The sequence below is a fragment of the Gossypium raimondii genome, chromosome 7 (assembly GCF_025698545.1).
Source record: "Gossypium raimondii isolate GPD5lz chromosome 7, ASM2569854v1, whole genome shotgun sequence".
NCBI lineage: Eukaryota > Viridiplantae > Streptophyta > Magnoliopsida > Malvales > Malvaceae > Gossypium > Gossypium raimondii.
In genome coordinates, this window is record NC_068571.1 from 51,776,852 (window position 1) to 51,800,813 (window position 23,962).

Here is a 23,962-nt window from a genome sequence, read left to right on the forward strand (position 1 = left end):
AAAAACTACCATGAAATTATTTTATTTATAAGAACCCTAATCTTTATTCCAATTTCATCCATATTTAATTTCACATTATTTTTGTTTTAATTTTGTATATGCTCATATTATCAAATCAGACCGTAAATTAACAGCAAAAACAATTTTTCAAATACTTAAAACAGTTACTTTATAATTTGGGTAACCATGCATTGAGTTTTGTTATGTAAGAAAATCTTTTATCATCGGCAACCACTACTATACAATGTGATATGGAGAAATGCCTGCTCTGCTCAAACTTTAGATTTCGAAAGCTGGCTGCTCTTATCATCCAATAGGAAGAGAAACCGGAACCTCGAATCGAAAGGTATGATGGAAAATACTCGAGCACCTAGGATCCTCCACTTATTACGTGATAAACAGTTCTTAACCATGGAAGCTTGTTGCGGCGATAAGAATTGACAAATCCAATCGGGTAAAACCGAGTCCTCCACCATTCCTTTGGCAAAACAATGCAACAATTTAGGCACTAATAGCTTCCCTTTGTTACTTATTCCGACAGATGCTTGAATGTAGTCTTGCATTGATCTTTTTAGCGACTCGTTCATATTTTCAGGCCTGAAAATCCTCACCTGCGATGGGAGGTGTCGGTAAAAGTAGAATGCTACTCGATCATATCAATTGGAAAGCGGATATAGGATGTCAAATGAGATCTTACCGCAGGTGAAGAATGCAACCCGCAACTTAAGGCAAAATGAAGTAGAGGCTCAGGATGATCAATCGTATACTTCTGCAGTTCAGCAGAAGCCTTGAATTTCTGAAGTGCAAAAACCGCAGCCTAGAAATGATTTCAAATAGAATACAAGGAAGAATGCAATACAAAAATTAAAAATAACTAGAAAAATGGAGAAGAAAGTAGCCCGAAAAAGAGAAATGGGAATGGGGAAAGATGGATTTCCACTTGTGGAGAAACTTGAAAATACTCAACGAAGGAAGCCCCACAAAAGTTATTATAGAGCATTCATCACTAAGCTAATATACCCCTTCCGGAGATGCCGGTGCTTCCAAGTACCGATATCTTTCCTGTCTTTTTTTGCATGATATCCCATTGCAGAGTGCATGTTTCAAATTTTGGATAAATGTGGCTACTATTGCAAGGAGCTAGTAACTGTTTAAAAATGGAGTAATTATACATACAATTTGAGGTCGATAAGTAGCAGGATTCATCTTTAGAATGGTGCATTCTATGTCAGCTGCACTCACGGAGTGTCCTCCAATGGTGTACGCAGCCTGCATGTTATCATACGGTACCGTTAGCATTTACCCAAAGCAGCATGCCGGAGGGAGGGAGGGAGGGAGGGAGAGGAGGGAGGTGTGGAGGGATAAGATGAAAAGTTATGGCATCAAACCTTCTGCATTAAGGAAAATAGTTTGATATCGTTTCTTGGAACTCCATATGCTAAATATGCCTGCAAAATAGATATGAAAGGGGAAAAAAGAAAATCAGACAAAATGATCAGAAACTGAAGTCTTAGACCATGTCAACACTTCTTCTAGACAAGACTCGCTATCTATTTATAGAATCCCAACTTATCTAAAGACTGCACGTATAAATCATTTCAGGTAACGGAACGCATGGATTGGAAAGGTAGAAAGTGTATTACATGCATAATCAAAGCATTATACAGGTTAACCCAAAATGCCAGTTTCTCATTGGAACTCATTTGAGAAGGATCCACCCTCAACAGCTGCTCAACAAGCAATCTGTACGGAAACAAAGAGGAGCAGTAAAAGCAATACTGTCAGGATCGTTGCTTTAAGCGTTTCTAGTAAGGCAGTGAAATAAGGGTATAAAATCAAGTCTAAAAACGGAATAAATAGTTTACCTGAATCTTTTTAGAGCCATAGCGGCATATTCAAGTTCTTTCTTCCCAACAGACAACCACGAGACTTCAATTGCTTTACTATAAGTCCCAATACTAAATGTCCAGTCGACTTTGTTGGAGACTCCATAAGGGTCATATGCATCACCTCCTGAGGGACTACTTACAAAGGAAGTTACAACGGGTGAGTCCGAGGATGATGCCAAAAAATTGGCAAGGGGGCAGTGAGGTGAAGCGGGTGACACCGAAGAAGACGACGATGAAGAAGAAAGCTTGGATGAATCTGCTAAGAAAATGAAAATATCTCTCATGCGTAAGACCATTTCTTCAGATAGTCGATTGGGATGATGCCAAAGGTTATCCACGATATAATTGTTATCAATAAAAGCCTCTGGCAGATGCATATCATCCGTGTTTTGTTCAGCTTCCCCTTCATTGCAAAGCCTTGCAATCTAAAACATAAATTATATGGTCAACAGATGCATTATTCTGAACACTTTTAAGGATATTGATGACATTACCGGTTCAGTTAAGTAAGCCAAAGAGCTATCGAAAAGTGACGTTGAAGGAAATGGCAAATGCTTTAAATGATACTCAGCAAGACGTCGCTCGTTCCTTTCTTGACTAATCTGACATTGTAAAGAAACAAATTCCTGCTCTAACTTTGCTACGGTAATCTCGAGAACAGCTATGCTATCTAAAAGCTCCTGGGCCTGAAATCCAGGTTTTGGAAATTGAGAAAAGAATATAAAAAAAGAACAGAAATCCCACAGAAGGAGACTGACCTTATCTGGAAGCTTGCCTGGAGAACTAGAAGAAGGTGAACCACAATGTTCAACAGCACTTGCTAGAGCTAAGTGCAAATCAGTCTCTTCCTGCAACTGCTGCTGCAACTTTTTAACCTGTATCACCCAAGTGGTAGCATGTTGCATGAGAATGAGATATAAATCCTGCACAGAGCTGGCTGTTACCGGTAAGAAAAAGAAGAAGATCAAAACATGTATATCAAGATAACAGCATGTCATTCATTAGCAAAACCGTTAATTCTCAATGAGTAAACAATGTGTTTCATGTTTTCATATGTCTCCCCTTAAAAGTCTATTGTTATGCTGATGCTTCTTTGCTTCCTAGTAGAATACATCAAATCAACCCTCGATAAGCTTAAGATTTATAAAGATGAGGAGCGAGAGTGATGTAGACTCGTAGACTAAAAATGAGTTCAAAAACCCTTACTTCTTGCAATCTCCATCGTTTTGGGGGGACAAAAACATAAGAAAGGGAAAATTTTCTAGAGAAACCGATTTTCGAACAAATATGCAAAAACAAATAATGAAATGGAATTAGAATCCTCTTACTTCTTGCTCAAGCTGGTATTTATAATTACACATCTGTTGATTTGTCTCTTGTCCACTCCTTTCATGGGACTTACCATCCTGGTATAACAACAAGATTTCAGAATCTAAAAATCTTTTCAACAAACCTAAACAAATATATCATAAATTCATAATAAAAACCCTTGCTTTCTCAGTAAAACTAACAATTTGCCCTCATAATAATTTGGATTCTGGAAATTTTAAGGAACATAATAAAATTAGCTATTGCAAATTACCTCCAATTCAGAACAAGAATTACAAGAATCATCCCCAGCTGAAAATGACTTGCTCCAAACCTTACCACTCTTCCATTGTAAATACCTATTAATAGAACTTCCCCTGCAAAACCATCAACCATACTGCATTCACCATTACAAAACCAGAAAAAAAAAGCAGAAAATGAAAAAGGACAAAAAAAAAAAAAGACCCACCAACTGATTGGTAGAATAAAACCCCCATTATTACCACCATTGCAATCCCCATTCCCATTAATGGTATTACTATTAGGACTTTGAGGATGATGGTCTTCATCCAAAGCTTCAGGCTTCAAACAAAGCATCATTCCAAGAACCACAAAAAAAATGAAAAATCTAATGAACACCCCAAGATTGCAATTTTAGTTGAATTTTTCACAAACAGTGGTTCATATTTTTTTTCTTCTTCTTGCACCTGTTGAACACATAGGAATCTAATGACTCCACCAACTAAAGACTAACCTTTTAAGACAAAAAAAAAGGAAAAGAAAATTAGCATGGAAATTATTTTTTTCAACTGCTGCAAAGTGGATTTGGGGGTGTAATACTATAAAATTATGAGTTGTGTAAGTATTAATAGTAAGGAAGAAAGAGACCCCATTTCCACAGTTGAGGCAAATATGGATCTATCATATGTCATACTCTGTTTTTCCAGCGCCACTCTTCATTCACCGACAACACTCACATGCCTTCATTTTTTTCTCTTTTCAGTTCATTTTCATGGTATTGTTTTTTCACCATACTTTCCACCTTTTTTGAGCAATAAAACGGTGTCGTTTCCCTTCTTATGTGTTTGCTTACCTAATTTGTAAAAATAGATTTGGTAAATTACCCTATTAGTCACTCTAAATATGAGTTGTTCTTATTTTGGTCATACCCTTTTTTTTTGGTTATTTGGTCACTCAAAATAGAAATTGATCAATTTATCACTCCATTGTTAAATAGTAACAAGAGATTAAAATTGCATTTCCACATTAGTCACTCTAAAATTAGGATAAACTATCCATCAATCACTCTAAATAAGGGTGTTTCTATTTTGGGCACCTCAAAATTTTTTCGTATAAATGCACCATTAGTTTTCTGTTACCATTTAACGTTATAATGGGCAATTTAATCAATTTCTTTTTTTGGAGTGACCAAAATAAGAACAATCCCTAATTAAAGTAACTAACTGTGTAGTTTACCCAAAAGATTTTTATAATCTTAAAATAATTTTGAACCCATTATTAGAATATCAACAAGGGACTTCAACCACTACTTTATGTTATTGGCTTGTGAGAAAGATTTTAAAGTAGAGTTGAACAAACCAGGGTTAGAAATGTTAACTTAGATTTTTATTTAAATTAGTTAAATAGATTTATTTAGAGTTGGATTGCTTATTTAAGCTTAACGGTACATCTTAAATTTAAGAGAATTTGAATAAAATATTAGATTTGAGAAATAAGATTAGGTACTATGCCTTTAGCGCTATATCCTAAATTGCTTTTTAACCTATCTATTGAAAAATAGACAAATTAGCCTATCTATATATGTGTAAGCAAAATAGTCCATCAGTCAAATATTGGTGTTAATGTATAATGTATAATAACAATTTTAGCACTCAATTTTACACATTTATTCAATTTGATCTCTACTCTTTTTTATTGGAAGTGAATTAAAATTTTTGAAACTATTAAAGCTAAAAGATCAAAAAGACCTTAGTAACAAATTAAAAAACAATTGTTTTTTTAAATTTTAAAATATTAAAAAATCATAAAATTATAAACAACTTAAAAAAGTTATAAAATTTAAAATTATAATTTTTTATTAAAAACAACAATAATGATTCATACAAGATTTTTCTTAAAAGAAATTGACTATTGGGTCAATATTATTTTTAATAAAAATTAAATAAAAGTTTTATAACTTTTATTATATTTTTATGATTTTTAAATAATTTTATTTTTAAAAGAGTTTAAATATATTTTTAATTTACTTCTATTGGTCGAGTTTAAAAAAAATTAAATTCACCATATTTTTAGGGTTTAAAAAAAAAAGGTTTTTGAAATTGAAAGAAACATGGCTTCACTCATTCCCCTCTCTCACCCTTCTCCCAATTTCTCGGTACCTTCTCAAAATCCCGTCGTTCCCAACTCTGTTTTTGTTACTGCCACTTATAATCGTTTTCAATTCAAAATTCAACTAAAAATATGTTGAAATTTCGTATCAAGATTCTCCATCATCTTTCCGTTGCCGCAAAAGAGGATCTCAATCCCATTACCGAGTACCCTTCAAATCAGAAATCGCCCCTAGTTAATCCCTCAAAGTTTGATGTCAAGAACAATACCAAGTTTCCGGATAATCCTTCTGTCACCGGAAAGGATGATGAAAGCGATACTCAACAACCACCTCGACACCCACAGTTCGGCCAGCAAAGAACAAACAAAAGAAGCGGCGGTTCTCGGTTGTACTTACGAGGGAAGAGATTGAAGATGATATCGCCGCAATCGAAGCCTTGGCAGGCGGCAAGCGATTACGAAGGCCCAAGAACCGAGACCCACCTTGTAACAGAACCGATTGAAGGCACCTTGATCATTTGTTTCCAGGGTTACGGAATTGAAAACTCTCATCAAATTATTTTATTTGTAAGAACCTTAATTTTCATTTTAATTTCATGCATATTTACTTTCACATGATTTGTCATATTCAATCTCGGTTTAATTTTGTATATGCTCAAATTATCCTGATTTTTTTAAAAATATTTGTATAGAATTGATGATTTTTATTATGTAAAGAAGCTTGGAAGGTAGGAAAATTGGTGGATTTAGAAGGGGAGGATGAATGTTTTGATGGGGTGATTTCTAATGTGTATAAATTGAGAATAAAAATGAATCTATTTCTACTTGTTAGTCGATGCACTTTTCATATGCAAAATTCGCCGGCATTATTAATTTTATGAATTTTTTTTTACATTGATTATCCCTAAGAAATTTGTGGTTTAAGTATATATGCTTTTCTTGGTCCCATCATCTTTCAACTTAAGCATGTTTTGACGACATTTTTATATGTTGAAAATTTCATCAGGCTCACAAGCACTGGTTAGCTTTGTACTGCTGCAGGAATTTCATGTGCACTGAGTGCATGTTTATCCAACATGAGCCATTTTCATTCCTTAACTCAGTAATGACTACTGCAGGGGGATGTTTAGATTTGCTTTCCATCTTCTGTTATTTAGTGTTGAAGGATTGATAGGAGAGCTAGAAATAGGGGCATACCTTAATATGCAAGACAAACCATAATTCGGTATTGGTCTTGTATGGCCAAGCCTTGGTTGTCCTTCCCTTATCCAATTTTTTTTTCTATACTAAAGTTTTCCTTGCTGTAATGGGGATCTTGTCTGGCGATGACATTGGTTGTCACTTGGTGTAAAAGGACTAGGGTGACTATGTTGGTGGATTGCTGGATTTGTTTTCGTTTTTGGTTGGTATCAAAATTGACAGGACTGGTAGGGTATGGTGGTTGTCAAAAGTTGAACAAAATCCTCATTCTGGAGTCGGCATAGCCGTGAGACATTATCAAATGAGCAGATTGATATTATTGAGTTTAATGATGATAACAATGCATATCCTTAATCGTCTTTCTTTACACTAGAATGAAGTAAATAAGACGTGTATACACCTGCTTTCGAGCTTGATATCTTGCTGCTGATTCTCTGTTCTTTATCATTCTCCTTTGCTGCCTCTCGGCAACCTTCTCCACAGCAGTGCATTTCCTACCCCTCGAAATTCCTTGAACACATAAGGAACTGGCGAGACTGAGGAAGTATCTGCACTACTCTTCCCTATCCCATCTAATGAGAAGTGGTTAGCAGGTGATCCAGCTGCAATGCTGACAGGCCCTCCTAAATCAACCATCCCCGTCTTTCCACCCTGAATAAGACCATTACTTAGTCCCTGGCCCCCCATCTCACTAATTCCCCCTCTACTTCCAGGACTCCCCAACTGACCACCACTTTGTAAAGGCATCTGACATCCAAATCCTACAGCAGGTAAAGTGGTGCTGGTGGTTATGTTGAGTTTGCTGCTGAATTAACTGGTGCTGGTTTGATTTAACCCCATTAACATTCAAAGGCAAATTGGAAGCCTGAAAACCAGTTTGATTACTACCTTGAGAAAGGCTATTCCGCACCCGGTGATGGTATGCTTAAATTGCTGCTACATAGCTGCCTTACGAGCCCTTGGAGGTACCTCCATCAAGCTGCTGTTGAGTGCATCAAAGTCAGGGGTATGCTGATAGGGTGATGGTATGCTTAAATTGCTGCTTCAGAATGGATGCACAAGGTTTCTTTTAACTATTGAATCTGATTTTGCAATTGCTTTGTTGTGGACTATTGACAAATCTAAAAGACCCTGGACGGTTTGGGATATTCAATAAATGTGAAGTTTGAATCTTGCATTTTAACCCTTTTTGCTTATTTTCAGATTGTAGGTTAAAGACCTAATTTGTACAAAGTTGTAAGAATGGCCTTACATTTTCTTATTTCAATTGTCTTAAAATTTTAGTTTAGAACTTCTGGTTTTTAGTTTCAATTTGTTACAGCTTTTAAAAGATTCAACATTGTTTCAAGAAATGTTTTTGTAGCTGGAACCATATTATGTTGTTCTTTCAATCAATGGCCAAAACAAGATGCTGTTTGGGGATTTGTTTTACTCTAGCTTTCCTAATGCTATATTGTATGTTGGTGTGGCATTTATCATCTTAAATGCAGAACTAGGAGGATAGACTGAATCTTATACACCGGCTTAGAATCTGATATTCATTTTTAGTGCCTCTTAATTTGAAAATGAAGATGATGCCTTTGTTTCTTCCACCTATTTTTATTTATTTATGACATGACATTTGTTCGACAATGGGTTGGGATTTTTTTGAGTTTGGGTAATTTCATGTTTAAGTTGCTTCAGGTTCAGATTATGCATATGAAATATCAATGTTAAATACTTTTTACTTAATTAATATAAGTTGTTTGTAAAATCTAATTTGAATAAATAAATCATATTTTATTTTGATTATAAATAAATATAATAAATAAATTACAATATTTTGATAATATTATGATATATTAAATACATTTATGCGGATGGTACAAATTATTTGTATATTTTAATTTTAATATACAAGAGAACTATGGAGATCTGAGATGTGTATTTTGTTAAATTTGATAAGGAATTGGCTTAGGGTGGGTTGAAACGTGATTCCTTTTTCAAATCATGGTGGTAGCTCTGTGAGGATGTTAAGTTTCCTGAGTGTTGAGGTTCTTATATGCTGCTACTTCTTGTCTGTTTCTTTTCTGGTTTGGATTTGTGTGTATGTTTTATCCAGTCTTTAACTTTATGTGTTTTTAAGGTGAACATCCGAGCTGGTTATGGTTCCTTTTGTGTGTTTTTTCTTTAAGTGTGTTCTGTTTTGGGTTGTTATATTTGGTTGTATTTGATTTTGTAACCCTTTTGAGGGTCTTAATAAAATATATTATTATGTGCTTAGTTTAAACATATGCATCAGAGAGGCTCACTATTTTACATGGCGTAAATTTTGCTATTAGTTGGTATTAACGATAATATGCTGTCTGTTGATGTTGTGAGCTGCATTGACTGGCTCGAATATGCTATGAGGTTGCTTGAGAAGAATGTCTTCACGAGGTTGCTAGTCTTGGTTTGGTATCTATGGAATGTGCGGTCTTAAAGGGTCAGTGGCACGGGACTATGTGTCGAGACTTTCAGATCCATAGGCCTATGGTTCTAAGGGTGCTGCAAACGATGCAATGGCGACCCCCGCAAGGTCACGCCTTGAAGCTGATTGCACAACAGATTGGAGGAGTGGTTGATCCCACTTAGGCGGAAGCCCATGCTATAGTTGCAGGGCTTTAGACATGTAATTTTGGGAAGCAGTTGTATTTTGCTAGTCTCTAAACTTAATTCAACTTAGTTATTTTGTTTTGGAATTGTCTTCATGTTAAATGGGACCAACATAGCCCTATAAGTTGGCCTAAATTTGGCTTTAGCTTAGCTTAGATCAGGTCCTCGTCTGGCACAGCAAACACATAAGTTAATTCATTAGAAGTCCAGAAACTATGACCCAAATTATAAATTGATCCAAATTTCAAAATGTTCTATTTTCTCAAGATTCAATAATGTATCAATGAATTCCTTTTGTTAGCCAACTAGTTGACATAGAGTATATCTATGTCTATTGTATGGACAATTTGTTTAGGCATATTGATTTATTTGATCCTTAAGCTTTATAAAAAATTATTTTAGTTTTTTAATTTAATTTTTCATCTCTTTTAGCCCTTTGTTGATGTGACATACACATAGGTTGTCATGTAGATGTCACGCCAATAAGTAACTAAATATTTAAAATTCATAAAATATTTAAAAAGTATAAAAGGAATTAATTATTTTTAATTTAAAAAATTGCTAACGTGACATCTTGCTACATTCAATGGCTAAAAGAGGCGAAAAATTAAATGAAAGACTAAAATAATCTTTTTTGTAAAATTAGAGGACCAAATAAATCATTATATCATTTGTTTATGTATCATACATGCTAAAGAGACAACAACATTAAAATGTAGAATTGCTATATATCATTTAATATATCATATATAAGTTACCTATAAAATAGATAGGCATGTATTTATAAATTAATCTATGTATTTTAAATATATGCTAAACATAATATTCAAGTTAATATTTAATACTTAAAATTGACTATTAAACCGATAATATTTAATATAATGTTAATAGTTTAAGGAGAATTAAAATTTTAGATATCAATTAAAATTTGGGATTAAATTCTTTTTTTTTTTGTGAATTATAAGAAAAGGGCAAAGTTCAAACAGCATCGCGACTAACATGACTCGAATCCAAACTATACCTAAAGCAATAACATATTAACCACCAGGCTAACACATGAGGTTTGGAGTTCTTTTTTTAATGTTTGATGTATAAACCAAAATAATATAATTATGGCATTAATTTTTTAGATTAATAAAAATAACATATTTGTAATAATAAAATATATGTTCTTTAACAAATATTGTAAACACAAAGATTCCTTAAATAAACGGGAGGGGCAAGGAATTAACTTTTTTGTTTGAATAAATTCTAAAAGAAAACGAGGGAGGCGAAGTTCAGCACTTTCGGCTTTCTTTATATGCTTTTCACCAATGTAATCATTTCAAATAATATAAAAGAATGGTAGGAAATGGCCATCCACCAAAAAGTGACTCATTCTTATAACTATTTTCGGATACTAATATCATCTTCACGGGCGAAGTATAAAAAATTTTATAATTTTTAGAGAATTAAATTAAAATTTTATCATTTTTTAGAGTCAATATGTAATTTTATTATTACTAATTTAAAATTTTATAAATTATAGAGGGTCTAAATGGAAAATGGAGGGCTGGAGCCCTGCCAATCCCCTTGGCTTTGCGCTTACTCATCTTATCTTAATGAAATATCCATGTCTTCACATGACATTATTTAAGTAGGACCTATGTCAAAGTTTCTCATTTTTTGTAGAAGTTCTCGTCATCATAAGAAAAGGAAATGATTCAAGATAAATGTTCGGCATTTTCAAATCTCTCTAGAAAAAAACTCTCCATGCTTATGAGACCTTTAAGAATCACCATTTTCAATAGTTTTTTTTGAATTAAACAGGTGTGAACCGCCATAATAAATCACCCCCTGACTTTTGCATTTCAATAATTGATGACATATATGGGAATTGAGCAAAAGGTCATGTCTCTTTCCTAAGTAAGAATCCATAAATCAAATTTCTCATGTTTTTATTTATTTTTATTTTTTTCCATTTTTGTTTCTTGGAGATTTTAGCATTATAGGGTCTTTTGAAGTTTTTGTAATATCTGAGATTCGTGGAGCCGACAAGTCTTGAGGTCAATGTGTAAAAAATATATGTAAGTTTAACTCCCATAGATGTCAAGGTCATATAAGGTCATTTTATAGTTATCAAATGATTAAACAATAAATTTTGCAATAATTATAATAAACAATAAAAAGCCTCAACACCCATAAATATCGAGATATCGTTAAAAGTCTTATTGGGAAAATTAAATTTCAATGAAACTTATTTTAAGAATTTTTTACAATAACGTACTATAAAACCAGTATAATGCGAGAAACAAATTAAAAGAGTTAGTAATTTTTTAAACAATATGTGAAAACTATAATTTATCATATTGTTAATATATTAATATATTAATATTTAACATATGATTTATTACTATTTTATGTTAGATTAATTTTACCTAACTCTTACATCAATGCTTTTAAGATTAGACGGGTGGTTGAACTGACTTGTTCAATTTAATTAAAAACTCGTAAAAATAAAAGATATTAAAAATAAAAAATAAATTTAAATGTGATTAACCATTTCATACTGATTTGAAATTTAATCAATCTAACACCATTCTTCAAATTGATACCTTCAATTAATTTTCAATCCAATTGATTAGATTAACCATTCGGATTTAATCATCATTGCCTCCCATATGTGTTTTTATGATCAATATATTCTTTTAACCAATTTTTATTTATTTCTTTTTACAATAATCCTAAAATATTTCCTATTCAGGCAAAAAAAAAAAGACAAGAAATATAAAGCACAAATTTTGTTCTATTCATACTGTCCTCTTAATTTTTCATATATTCTTCAAAATTCCTTTAATTTTAAACCGTTTAAAATAAATACTATATAAAATTATACGTTCTCTTCAATCTCATTGTTCCATTACCATAAGGCGGTTTACCGCGAACCCTCTTCTGTAATTTTTCCCAATTTTCTTAGGGTTCGTTTTCTCGGCAAATTCATTAATCGATTTATTGGGGAATGTTGGAATGGTATGAATCTTCGTTATGTTAAAGAAGCAAAGCACCACTGTTCGTTTCTTCTTCAACAAAGATTTTTACCATAACGAAAGTTTTCGGCTATGGCGTTTTCAGCCCGTAATGATCCATTTTCCATGCAACTCCACGCTTTTCCCGGCGACCAACGCCGTTGCTTTCAGTCCATCGGTAAATTAGACGCGCTCGGAAACTACAATGCCGGCGTCGGTGCCGGTGGAAACTGTAAAGAACCCGCTGCCGGCTTAAATTTGAGTATTAAAAGTTGCTTTGAGGATTCGCGTAGAACCTGGGATAAAAAAGCACGCGCCTTTGCTCCCCGGTTGGCGCGTGATTTAGAAATCATTAGCTATAACGAACCCCAAAAAGTAGCGGAGCCGACAACTGACACTCGCGGGGCGTATCGAAGGGGGAACCCTCTTGACTTTTCCGACTACCCCTTGCGTAATAAAATCACGGTTGCCGTCGATGTCGACGAAGGTATACAACTAAAATCAAACCAATTCTTTGCTCCTTTTTGAAAATTTTAATGTAATTTTTTTCAATTTAATAATTACTATTTTTTATTGTTTTCTGATATAAGCAGTACTAGGAAACTTCGTTTCGGCTTTGAACAAATTTATAGCCGATCGCTATTCGTTGAAACGTTCAGTCTCCGAATACCATGTTTACGAGTTCTTCAAGGTAATTTAAAAAAAAAAAAACTTTTTTGTTGCCAAGATAGTAGGAACTAGGTAGTAATGAATTATAGGGTGTCTTTGGATGAGAGATTGGGTATATTAACCACAGGTAAACGCACCGTCCATCTAAACTCACCCATAGTCTGTTGCTCCAGTGTGAAGGAGCTCGATGTCAAGTTCGAGCAGAGCGGGAGAGTTTTGCCCTGTTTAGAGGGTTTGACTCAGCTTGACTCGTATTATCGTTGAGTTTGAAAAGTGTTAAATATTCATTTTAGATATTATATTGAAAATTAAAAGATCTAAATATCTATTTTAGATATGATATCGGAAATTGATATGATATTGAAAATTAAAAGAGTTAAATATCCATTTTAGATATGATATGGAAACTAAAATATGTGTTGGGACTTTATTAACAATGATAAAAAGGTAATTTTAGCCAAAAGTACTTTTGCAAAAGTTGAAGGTTTTGAATTTTTGGCTTGGGTTAAAATCCCGTTGTGCATCTGGCTTGAAATCATGGATTTTAGCAAGGATAAGAAAGTAATTTCACTCGAACTAAAGCCCTAAAGCTAAAAATTTTAACTTTTTGGTTTGGATTAAAATCATGGATTGAGTTGAAGAGTACTTTTAAACTTTGATGTTAAACGGAACCTTGGTTGGAATCCAATATAGCTACCAGATTACACACACATACAGAAAAGTAAAAGTGAAGTTTAATTGGCATTTGACATATTTCTTTTCTGTTTTCACAAGTGAACAGTGTTGCATTTTGACTTGAATCTGTTTTTAAGCAGTTTTTTAAAGTCAACTACCTCTTTAATACTTTCACTTTTACACTGTTGTTTCCATTTTTATTTTTATTTTTTGCAACAATCTGATGATACCTTTTAACTCTTGGTTACAGATATGGAACTGTTCTCGTCAAGAAGGTATCATTAGATATATAGATTAATACCTTTTTGGATAATTTGTTCTATTCATTTGACGATGATGCATTTAGTGCTAATATGCTCATCTTCTATATTAATATAACATAATAAAATTCTTACAATAAAAGTGAAGCTAAGTTTGGCTGTTTGTTGTGGATGGAAATGAAAAGGTTCATTAATTAATCAATTTTAGTGGAATCTTTGGTCTATTTCAACTTTTAATAAGTTGACAAAGTGGATTTCTGGAATAACTCTTTTCCTTACCTTAATATGTATCAAAATTGTTAAATCTTCTCCGACTTTGGAGCATTTCCTGTTTTCTTGTTTTGACAGCTGATATCCGTGTCCATGAGTTCTTCAAGTCGTCATATTTCAAGAAAGGCATCCACCCGATCCCAGGTGCTCAGAGGGCGCTTCATAGGTTATCAAGATTTTGTGACCTGTCTGTTGTAACGTATGTATGCATGCTGTTTTTCTTTCCTCAATAATGCCTTCTGACTTGTGTCCTAATCTGTTATTTCGTATGTTATATATGTATATGAGTAGGTCACGGCAAAATGTCATTAAGGACCATACGATCGAGTGGTTAGAGAAGTACTACCCTGGACTGTTCCAAGAGATGCACTTTGGCAACCATTTTGCTCTACACGGCAAGTCTAGACCTAAGTCAGAAATATGCCGGTATGCCATTAAGCCCTTAGGCCTTAAACATTGCTTAAAAGTGCAAATATCTTGTTGAAATATTGCCTTGATGAGCTATTCCTGGGAGTCTTGCAGTTTGTTAGGAGCCAAGATTCTAATTGATGATAATCCCAGATATGCTGTTGAGTGTGCTCAAGTTGGAATCAGAGTTCTGCTTTTTGATTACAAGAACTCGTATCCATGGTGCAAGACAGAGTCAATTGATAAACATCCTTTGGTGACTAGGGTAAATAACTGGGAAGAAGCAGAGCAACAAATAGCTGCTTGGATTTTTAGTTCTACCATCCCATAGGAAGGGCTCTATAGAGCCTTCCACTGCATATTATTGTGCATTGTTTCTTATACCCGAAACATTCGATAGGCCAAAAATGTTGGCTTATTGGGTGAATCAAACCATAAGGAGACCAGCCAAACGGCGTCATGCTATGTTGGTTGACTGAGGACAAAACTGTAAGGTATGTTGGTTAAATAATAAGCCATTACTTATATTTCATCTTTGACTATGAATACAATGATCAATTTGAAGTTCATGTCTTTGGAGATAACCCGAATTTTTCGTTTTTAGCATTGCTTTGTTCATTTTGAGTTGGGAAAACAATCGGAAAATCCAAATTAGGTAGATAGGTTTACAGATTATCGATTTGTTCAAGTGGTTCCAAATCCATAGGACTCTTTGCATATGTTGGGATTTGAATTCAGACTTGTGATACCTCATCTTATTTATGAACAACTATTTGATTTTAGGCATGTGACATCTCATCTTATGAATGAAAAAGTGAAGACATTATCCCACTTGATCAATTGAGTCGATATTTCAGTGTTGGTATTAGCTTTGATAAGTATTGTGAGGGTAAAAGTATCATAGAGGTCCCTGTCTTAGGAGTTGGATTATATTTTACTTCCTCTATTTTTAAAATAGGCAAATTAGTTCCTATACATTAGATCAAGAAATAAATTGGTCTTTCTGTTAAAAATTTTATCCATTTTTACTGTTAAAAAAGGTACATCACTGTTTGATTATTTCACCAGCCAGACCAGTTTTTAGTAGAAATGACTAATTTACTCTTTTGATTTAACATGTAACAACTAATTTGTTCATAGTTTTTAGTAGAAGGGACAAAATGCAAAATGAAAGTATGTAAAAAGTAAAAGAAGGTTTTCATTGTTTTCAAGTTTTTGTAAACATAAATTTAATTTTATATAGAAAATTATCCTATACGAGCAAGTTGAGGGTTTGAAAAGTGTATTATAGGATGTAGTAAAAAATTAATTATATAAATAAATGTGATATTTATCGTACCCTCAACCTGCTTGTGAAGTCTTAAAATTTTATAAATTGTGCATCAAATGATTATCTCTTTTATATTCAGCGGAGGATATTTTTTATTTTGATTTGAAGCTCTTTTAATAATAAAAATGGTTATATTTGGTTTTTATTAACTATAAATGTTTTTTTATTTGATCGCTTGTGTATTTAAATTAATTCTGTTATATCAGTGATAATTATTATTTTTAATAATTGTTTTGTTTCTATATTTTCATAATTTATCTTTTCAATTTAAAAAATTAGAAAAATGTTGTGACAGAGGCATGCTTGGCAACTTTGATGGAATGTCATGCTTTAGTGTACTTTCACTCTTTGTAGATTTCCTTTGTGTAGTTTAGGGCAAGGTTCATAAAGATGTTGCCTCTCCTTAAAAAGGAAGAACAGTATTGATATTTTGCATTTATTTTTGGGTCCACTTAAACCTAAATTTGCTGCAATGCCATCAGAAGAGTTTGCTCCCTCAATTACTTTTCAAACTAAGTTTTTTATCTTTTAATTGTGAACTCTCTTTTTTTTTTTTGGAGTTTTAAAATTTCAATCCTAATTTAAAAATAGTTGTATAATTTCTAATATTTTGTACGGTAAATATATTATCATATGTATAATAGTATGTTAGTGATATTTTCATACAATACTTACAAAAAAGTCGCACCACTTTGATTGATAAATTTAATAGTGATCATTTGAGTTAAGTCAAAATTCAAAAATATATGATTAAAACTAATCAAATGGGATAACACAAATTAAATTCATAAGTTACGCACAATACACGATTAGTAGTAGAATTTGTCTTATTTAACTACTGTTATTGAGGTCTGTATTGAAATTTCAAAATTTAAAGAAAATAACAACTAAATTAAATTATTATTTAAAATATGATTTTCACAATTAATTAATGAACTTTATAAATATGGAAGATTATAACCTCCTCTCTTTAATCAGTTAAGTTTTTACATCATCGTTTTTCATGTCAGATGTCATATTATTACTTAATTGTTGGTCAAAAGCATTGAGGAAAGCTATATTTAACGACTCAATTGACTACTAACTTTTGATTAATGGCTCAATTAATCATAGATTTGATTAATAATTTTTTAAAATTATTTCACTAGAGCTTCTTTGGCATTTAAGGCTATTTTCCCCACCATTTCTTGCCATCAATTTTGAATGTTAGTTTTGGTTTAAATATGTCAAAGGCTTTTTATTTTTTTAAATTTAAATTTGGTTCTTACACTTTAATTTTGTAACATTGTGTCCCTGTACTTCATTATTTAAAATTTTGGTCCCTTTATCCAATTTTTCCATTAATGTTATTGAAATGACAACTAAGAAAATGTAGAATAGCTTTATAATTTTTCTCATGTTTTCCTGTCAATGTGATTTTACTCTTTCAGAAGTACAAAAATTTCTTTAAAATGTATATTTTTAATATGATCCTAAAATTTTAAAATTTTAATTGTCCTTTTTAAAAGTCCAAAAATATGGGAGGAACTCTTTTAAATTTTAAAAAAAATCATTTTAAAATTATTTAAAGTTCTAGAATAAAAATGATAATTACCCTGGTGATGGTAATAAAATTTTTTCAAAGTTTGAGTTATTTGTTTAGTTTGTATTAAATCATATTTGAACAAGTATTTTTTTACTTGAATGATTTAAAGTTTGTACCATTTAAGGAGTAAATAATATAAAGTTTTTTTTAATTTTTGAACCTTTATATATATTTTTATTTTTTGAATTTAATTTTAATATTTTATTTTTAAAATTTAAACGTTTACATTTTCATAGTTTTGTGAATTTTTTAAAACCACAATTTTAAATTTTTAAATATTTTTTATTGAAAATACAAAATATTTTTTTATAATTTTATGTACTTGTAAAGAATAAGGACCAAATTAAAAAATTATAAATATTGAGGCTAAAATGGTATTCTACCTATTTTTCTATTTTTCATGTCAACAGTGTTAACGAAGAAAGTGGAAGGAGGGACCAAGATTTTTAAATAAAAAAAATATAGATAGACTCAATGTCTTAAAATTAAAATATAGGGACTAAAGTTTAAATTTCAAAAGAGTACAAAGACCTCTAGTATATTTAAACTATTAGTTTTCAATAATTTCCGTCCAATTAAACTCAATTTTAATTAGATGTGTTCATGTGCCAGGTGATCCGCTCTACTTTGAAGTGGGGTTTAATTTTTTATCTTGTCCCAGCCCAATTCACTATTAAAAATTAAAAATATGTAAAATTAACTTAATATATGTTTTATAATTAACTTTAAATAAAAATATTTATTATTATTTAAACTATGAAAGAGATCGTTTGAGCATATTGGGTTATGTCAGCTCAGACTTGAAAATTCTTTTGAAATTAGGCATAGGTCTAGTCTAGTCCATAAACCCTTCTAGTTTTAACTAAAAAATATATAAATATGTATTTTACATAAATAAAAAAATATAAATAAAAGACTCATTATTATATTTAATGCATTATAGATAGAAAAAAAATTCAATTTTGACAGAATTTAATTAGCAATAGCACATTATCTCTAAATTACCAATGTGTTAAACCAATTGTATATTCCCATAGAAAAAATTTTCACCAAAGTAAAAAATGAAGTTTCGGAGCAATTAAAAGATATAGGTCAAAACAGTGTAACACTCCTTAATCCTAAACCGTCGCCGGAACAGGGTTACGAGGTATTACTGGACCTTTCAGACAATTTACAATTAATATACAATTAATTATCAAACATAATATAAAGTAATCTTTAAGTCCCTTAGATGGACTCTCGAGGCCCAAAATATGAGTTAGGAGTGATTCGAGACTAGTTTTTTACAACCAAAACTTACAAGACTCTTTAATAAGACCGAAGTACATGCCACATTTACCAAAGGAAAAATACATCACCGAAGTTATGCTGTAGTCGGGATTGATCTGGATGCTAAACCAGGACCTTTGACTTCTATTGATTTGCACACAGAAACAACCGTACGCTGAGTATTTCATACTTAGTGGTATGACCATAATTCAAATTATAACAATAATAAGCATGTAATGCATAAATCATACATACAAATTTAAACTTAAATTTCATATTTCGACAATAACAATTCTTCAATTGGTATCATATATCCACAATTTGAACTTGGACACATCATGAACCTTAGGTTCATTCTTCAATCTCATATAACATTTCAATTCTCAATTCAACTTTTTCATCTCATTTCAGTAGCTCGATTTATCAACTCATTCAGTTTATCATTTCATTATTTACCCCTATTAACAAAACTCGGACCTTGGCGGATACACGGATCCAACCAAATACTCCAGTATGGCACCCAGTGCCTCATCGGATAGTTCGAAGTAATAGTTGACGCCCAGTGTGTCATCGGCAAAGCTGAAGAAAGTTGGTACCTAGTACCTCATCGAATCTATCCGAAGAAATATAGTGACACCCAGTGTCTCATCGACTCGAGGTTGAAGTATCCCTAAACTCTTCCAATCCTATGGCATGCCAACTATATCCGATTCAGCCCAATTAGTTAATAGGGTCTCCAAATTCACATTTCAATTCAATTTCACTTTTTCATTTTCAATCACAATCCAATTCAAAATTCACTTTTCCATTTTCAAGTCAATATTCATTTCAATTTCACACATATATTCATCGTTCAATTGAATTTCTTTCAACTTAATAATAATACTTACATTATATTTCACTTACCATACATATAAATTTAAATATAACATTTAATAATAAGTAATTTGAATTATAGTAATACAACCTCGGATTTGTTCGATTACTCCTCGACAACTTTTTCCTTTCCTTTCAGTACCGATGTCTCGGGTTCTTTGCTAGCTACGAAAATAATAATAATTTCCACTATTAATTACAGCATTAAATTATAATAAATAATTGAATTTTATTCAATTCCTACTTATTCCCAATTTAATCCTAACTAGGTTTATTTACTTTTCTAACTTAATTCATACTTCTTTTCTACTTAATTTCTTGCCATATTTAACTCAACTATTCAATATTCATAATAAAACCCTAATTTAAAACTTCTTACAATTTAATCCCTATAACACAAAACTTATATCTTCTTTTACAATTTAATCCCTTTGTCAATTCTAACTTGAAATTCATTTAATTAAATCCATAATTTCACAAATTGTTTAACATGAACTATACTCAAAAACTTATGAAATTTCAATATATCAACTTAGTTTCATCAAAACCTTATTCTAAAGCTTCTAAAATATCAAAATTAAATAAAAGGACTTAATTGACTTACCAATTAAAACTTCAAGCTTTTAATCCTTAGTTTCTCCTTTTCTTTTCTTTCTTCTTATTTTCGTATGGTTCTCTGTAACTCTTTCTCTTTCTCTTTTGTTTCTTTATAACATATATATATTAGTTTACAATAATTATTATTATAAAATCTATCTAATAACAAATACTTATATTATATTTTACACTTGTCTCTATTTAATTTGTTTACCTCATAAAATCTTATAATTCAATTAATTATCTACTAAACATCTTTTATTTAATAATAATAAATAATAAATATCTATTGTATAATTAATCACATATACACATTTGTACACACGTAATTAATTACATTTGTACATTATCTATGCCATACATTTGTCATCATTTATTTTATTTATCACACAAAATCTTCAATCTTACCCAACTTATGCCTCCTCATACTTGTGAATTGGCTTAATTCACATTTTGATCCTTTATACTTTCTTTTAGTCTATAATTAAACTTTTACCCTTTACTCAATTTAGTCATTTTTGCTAATTACCCTAAATTAAGCTAAATTCACCTAATTAAAACCTAATTAAACACACTACTAAACTCACAGGTATTTCTAATAATTATCTACAGGTTCAATTTTCTAAGACGGAAGCCCGATACTACGCTTTTCTAATGCCCGTGAATTGGGTCATTACAAACAGTGGCGGAGTCAAAAAAAAATTTTAGGGATCGGAATTAAATTGTATATTCTTACTATAGTAAAAATGTAATTTCACCATTTTAATAGTCTATATCTTTACAATTTTAAAGGATTAAATCAAATTATTATTTTTGGGGTCAAAGTGTAATTTTACCATTACTAATTTAAAATTTTATAAATTATAAAGGACCTAAATAAAAAAAATTTACCATTATTTTTTTTTTGAGAAAAGAAAAAATTACCCTCCGCTCTGCCACTGGGTCAAATTTTATAAAAGTCCCTATTCTATATGTTTTTGGTAGATATAGTGATTATTTCTTCTAGTCTTTCTGCTTAAAAAATTGTATTCACAAGAATTATTTTCGCTAATTCCATCAAATAAATTGACGTGATTTTTTTTTACAATTAAAAAGATAGAAAAGGAGAAAATATATAATCTTTGTTCAACTTAACAAAAAGTCAATGTATATATGTCACATCATTATATGTTTTAAAAAATAAGTAAAATCAAATTATTTGACGAAATTGGCAACAACAAAAAAAGTTAAGAATAGGATTAAAATACAAATTTCAAAAACAAAAACAAAAATGATTAAATTATAGTAAAAGGACTAAATCTATAAAAAATGCATAGTATAGTGACCTTTTATAAAATTTAACCAAATTTATATTATTTTCTTTTCTCAATTTCATTCATAATTGTAAAGATAGCAATAGCTTTAAGGGGATCAGCACATGCATGCATTTTGGACCCTTAATTAGTTGGAAATTTGAAAATTATATTAATTTAATTCATTATGATTTGGTTGTAAAATTGGGTGTTTTGGATCTAATAATTTGTAAGACTAATCAGCAAGAAATCCATTATTAGATGTTGTATACATTAAAATCTTCACCCACTTTCTACCTTACATACTATTCCTTTCAAATTGATATTTCAATTTAATGTTTGTTAAATAAAGTACAAGAGAGAATTTAAATAAGAATTTTATACTTAAGAGGGAAGAAAAAGAATTGTTTAGTGTTTAAATATCGAGTGCAATCGTAAATTATGTTGCATTTTGAAAGTGAAATTTTAAATTTGAATGTTGGAAGAGAAACTGTGAACCTCGGAAGGATTAATTATTTTGGATCGTAAATCAGACATAAAAGATTTATTTATTCTTAAAACAATCTTATTATAGGTTTTGATCATATCTGCTCTTTTTGACACAATGCTTAGAATTACCTATAGCCCTTACCTAACCCATAAATAGGAGGATACGATTTATAGGTAAAACAAATCTCATTAGTAAAGGTTTCCAAGGGACGCAACAAGAATTTTATAAAACAATAAAAAGGCGGCTGCCTAACCATGTTTGGCTGTGATTCTTGTGGGAATTTTTCTCACTGTCATGCAAATCAGAATGTAAGTCATGTCTACGTAAAACACCCATTGAAAATATTGGCCAAGATGCAAAGCTAAAAAGATTCGTTGTACCCAAAGTGAATTTGACACTTCCCCAAGTCGGTGCCTTTGGTGGCTGCACAACCTCTTGTATTGGGTATCTACATCTGCATTACATCTTGATTAAATCGAATCCAACCTTTAAATATAGGGTAAAGCTTTTTCGATGTTATTTTCTTTATTCACGATACTCAAATTTTAAAAATATTGATTTTTTATCATTTGATTCAATAGATAGTAATATTAAATCAAGACGCCCCTTTTGAGAGAGTCAGAATTAAATTATAAATTTTGAGGAAGTCAAAGTATAATTTTATCATATATGAACTTATGATTTCATCATTTTAATGGAACTAAATAGATTTTTTTTCATTTTTGGGGTCAAAGTATAATTTCCCACACATTATCTAAGGAACTATTTTTTGTTCAGTAATTCGCCCGGATAATAACTTCAATCCCTCTCAATTAAAAATAGTTTAAAATTTAAACCTTTTTAAAGCAAAATTTTCACCTTTAACCCCTAACTTTTATAAATTTAATGTTAACCCCCAATACATAAGAATAATTGAAAAGGGGGGAAATATTATAATGAATATTAGAATCAAAAGACCTTTCAAAAAGCTCAAAAAAGATAGATCCACAAGCACATGAGAAACATGAAAGCTGTGGATCAAGATACTTTGCTTAACGAAATCACTAATCCTTTGTCCCAAATCAAGATTATGTTTTCACAATAAAGCAAATCAAATCATTATTATTATTATTATTTTCAACCAATTATAAATTAATAGTATTATATGCTTAATAATATACCTACATAAGCTGATTGAGTCCTAACTCGATTGACATGAGCATTATTGTAAATGTAGGAGGACGTGAGTTCGAGTACTCTGTAACACATTATCTTTCTATTTATGGGTTAGAGATGGGCTATGAGTAATTATAAGCATTATCTTAAAAATAGCCAGATATGATCAGAACCTATAATGAGATTATTTAAAAATAATAATATAACCACACAAGATTCCACTTATTTGAATCTTTACACATAAAACATCATTCACATTTATAGTTAACTAATGTCTAATGACTATAGACCAAGTAGAAATTTGGTTTACAACTCTTTCAAACTCTTAAATACTCGATAAGCAATAATTTGAATAAATGAACGTTTAAATATCCGAGTACATCTTAAAAAATTGTGATGTGATCAAATTTGATTAATCGATTTAATTTGTTGAATATAGAATTAATCGGTTTAACGGTTGAATTATAAAACCAATTAAAACTACTCCAAAAATTTTAGTTCATTTTCACCTTTAATTTTTAAAAAATGTATTTTCCTTAAATCTTTATTTTTTACTTTATATTTTTAAAAATAATAAAATTTCAAATAATTTAATGGTAAAATTCATTTTGCCTCCTAAATTTTAAATTTAATTTTAGTCTTTTCAAAACAAAAAAAATTATAATTTAATCTCTTGAGAAATTATAAAATTTTACTGTACT

At 31.0% G+C, this 23,962-nt stretch overlaps 3 protein-coding genes across 10 annotated transcripts; 2 read left to right on the top strand and 1 right to left on the bottom strand.

The window, feature by feature from the left end:
* Positions 1-127: 127 nt before the first annotated feature.
* Positions 128-4,229, bottom strand: LOC105799061 (uncharacterized). 6 transcript variants are annotated; one of them, XM_012629744.2, is made up of 11 exons: positions 4,086-4,229; positions 3,472-3,574; positions 3,218-3,295; positions 2,648-2,812; positions 2,384-2,575; positions 1,866-2,314; positions 1,644-1,743; positions 1,389-1,448; positions 1,177-1,269; positions 698-817; positions 128-611 (listed from the first exon to the last, which is right to left on the bottom strand). In XM_012629744.2, the coding sequence occupies exons 1-11, from the start codon at positions 4,127-4,129 to the stop codon at positions 273-275; spliced, it is 1,743 nt and encodes a 580-aa protein (XP_012485198.2). In that variant the 5' UTR covers positions 4,130-4,229; the 3' UTR covers positions 128-272. The 6 variants fall into 6 exon arrangements, with proteins under 6 accessions (XP_012485198.2, XP_052489449.1, XP_012484901.1 ...); XM_052633489.1 differs by having other exon boundaries at positions 2,648-2,826; XM_012629447.2 differs by having other exon boundaries at positions 3,667-4,205.
* Positions 4,230-5,515: 1,286 nt separating this feature from the next.
* Positions 5,516-9,685, top strand: LOC105798903 (uncharacterized). Of its 3 annotated transcripts, none has more exons than XM_052633637.1 (2): positions 5,516-6,113; positions 6,553-9,685. In XM_052633637.1, exons 1-2 carry the CDS (start codon positions 5,679-5,681, stop codon positions 6,715-6,717), a joined length of 600 nt encoding a protein of 199 aa, XP_052489597.1. In that variant the 5' UTR covers positions 5,516-5,678; the 3' UTR covers positions 6,718-9,685. The 3 variants fall into 3 exon arrangements, with proteins under 3 accessions (XP_052489597.1, XP_052489598.1, XP_052489599.1); XM_052633638.1 differs by having other exon boundaries at positions 5,517-6,113; positions 7,230-9,685; XM_052633639.1 differs by having other exon boundaries at positions 5,517-6,113; positions 9,108-9,685.
* A 2,505-nt stretch (positions 9,686-12,190) lies between these two features.
* Positions 12,191-15,251, top strand: LOC105798830 (uncharacterized). Its single transcript, XM_012629067.2, has 6 exons — positions 12,191-12,872; positions 12,979-13,076; positions 13,980-14,004; positions 14,338-14,458; positions 14,551-14,685; positions 14,782-15,251. Exons 1-6 carry the CDS (start codon positions 12,479-12,481, stop codon positions 14,996-14,998), a joined length of 990 nt encoding a protein of 329 aa, XP_012484521.1. The 5' UTR covers positions 12,191-12,478; the 3' UTR covers positions 14,999-15,251.
* Positions 15,252-23,962: the final 8,711 nt, after the last annotated feature.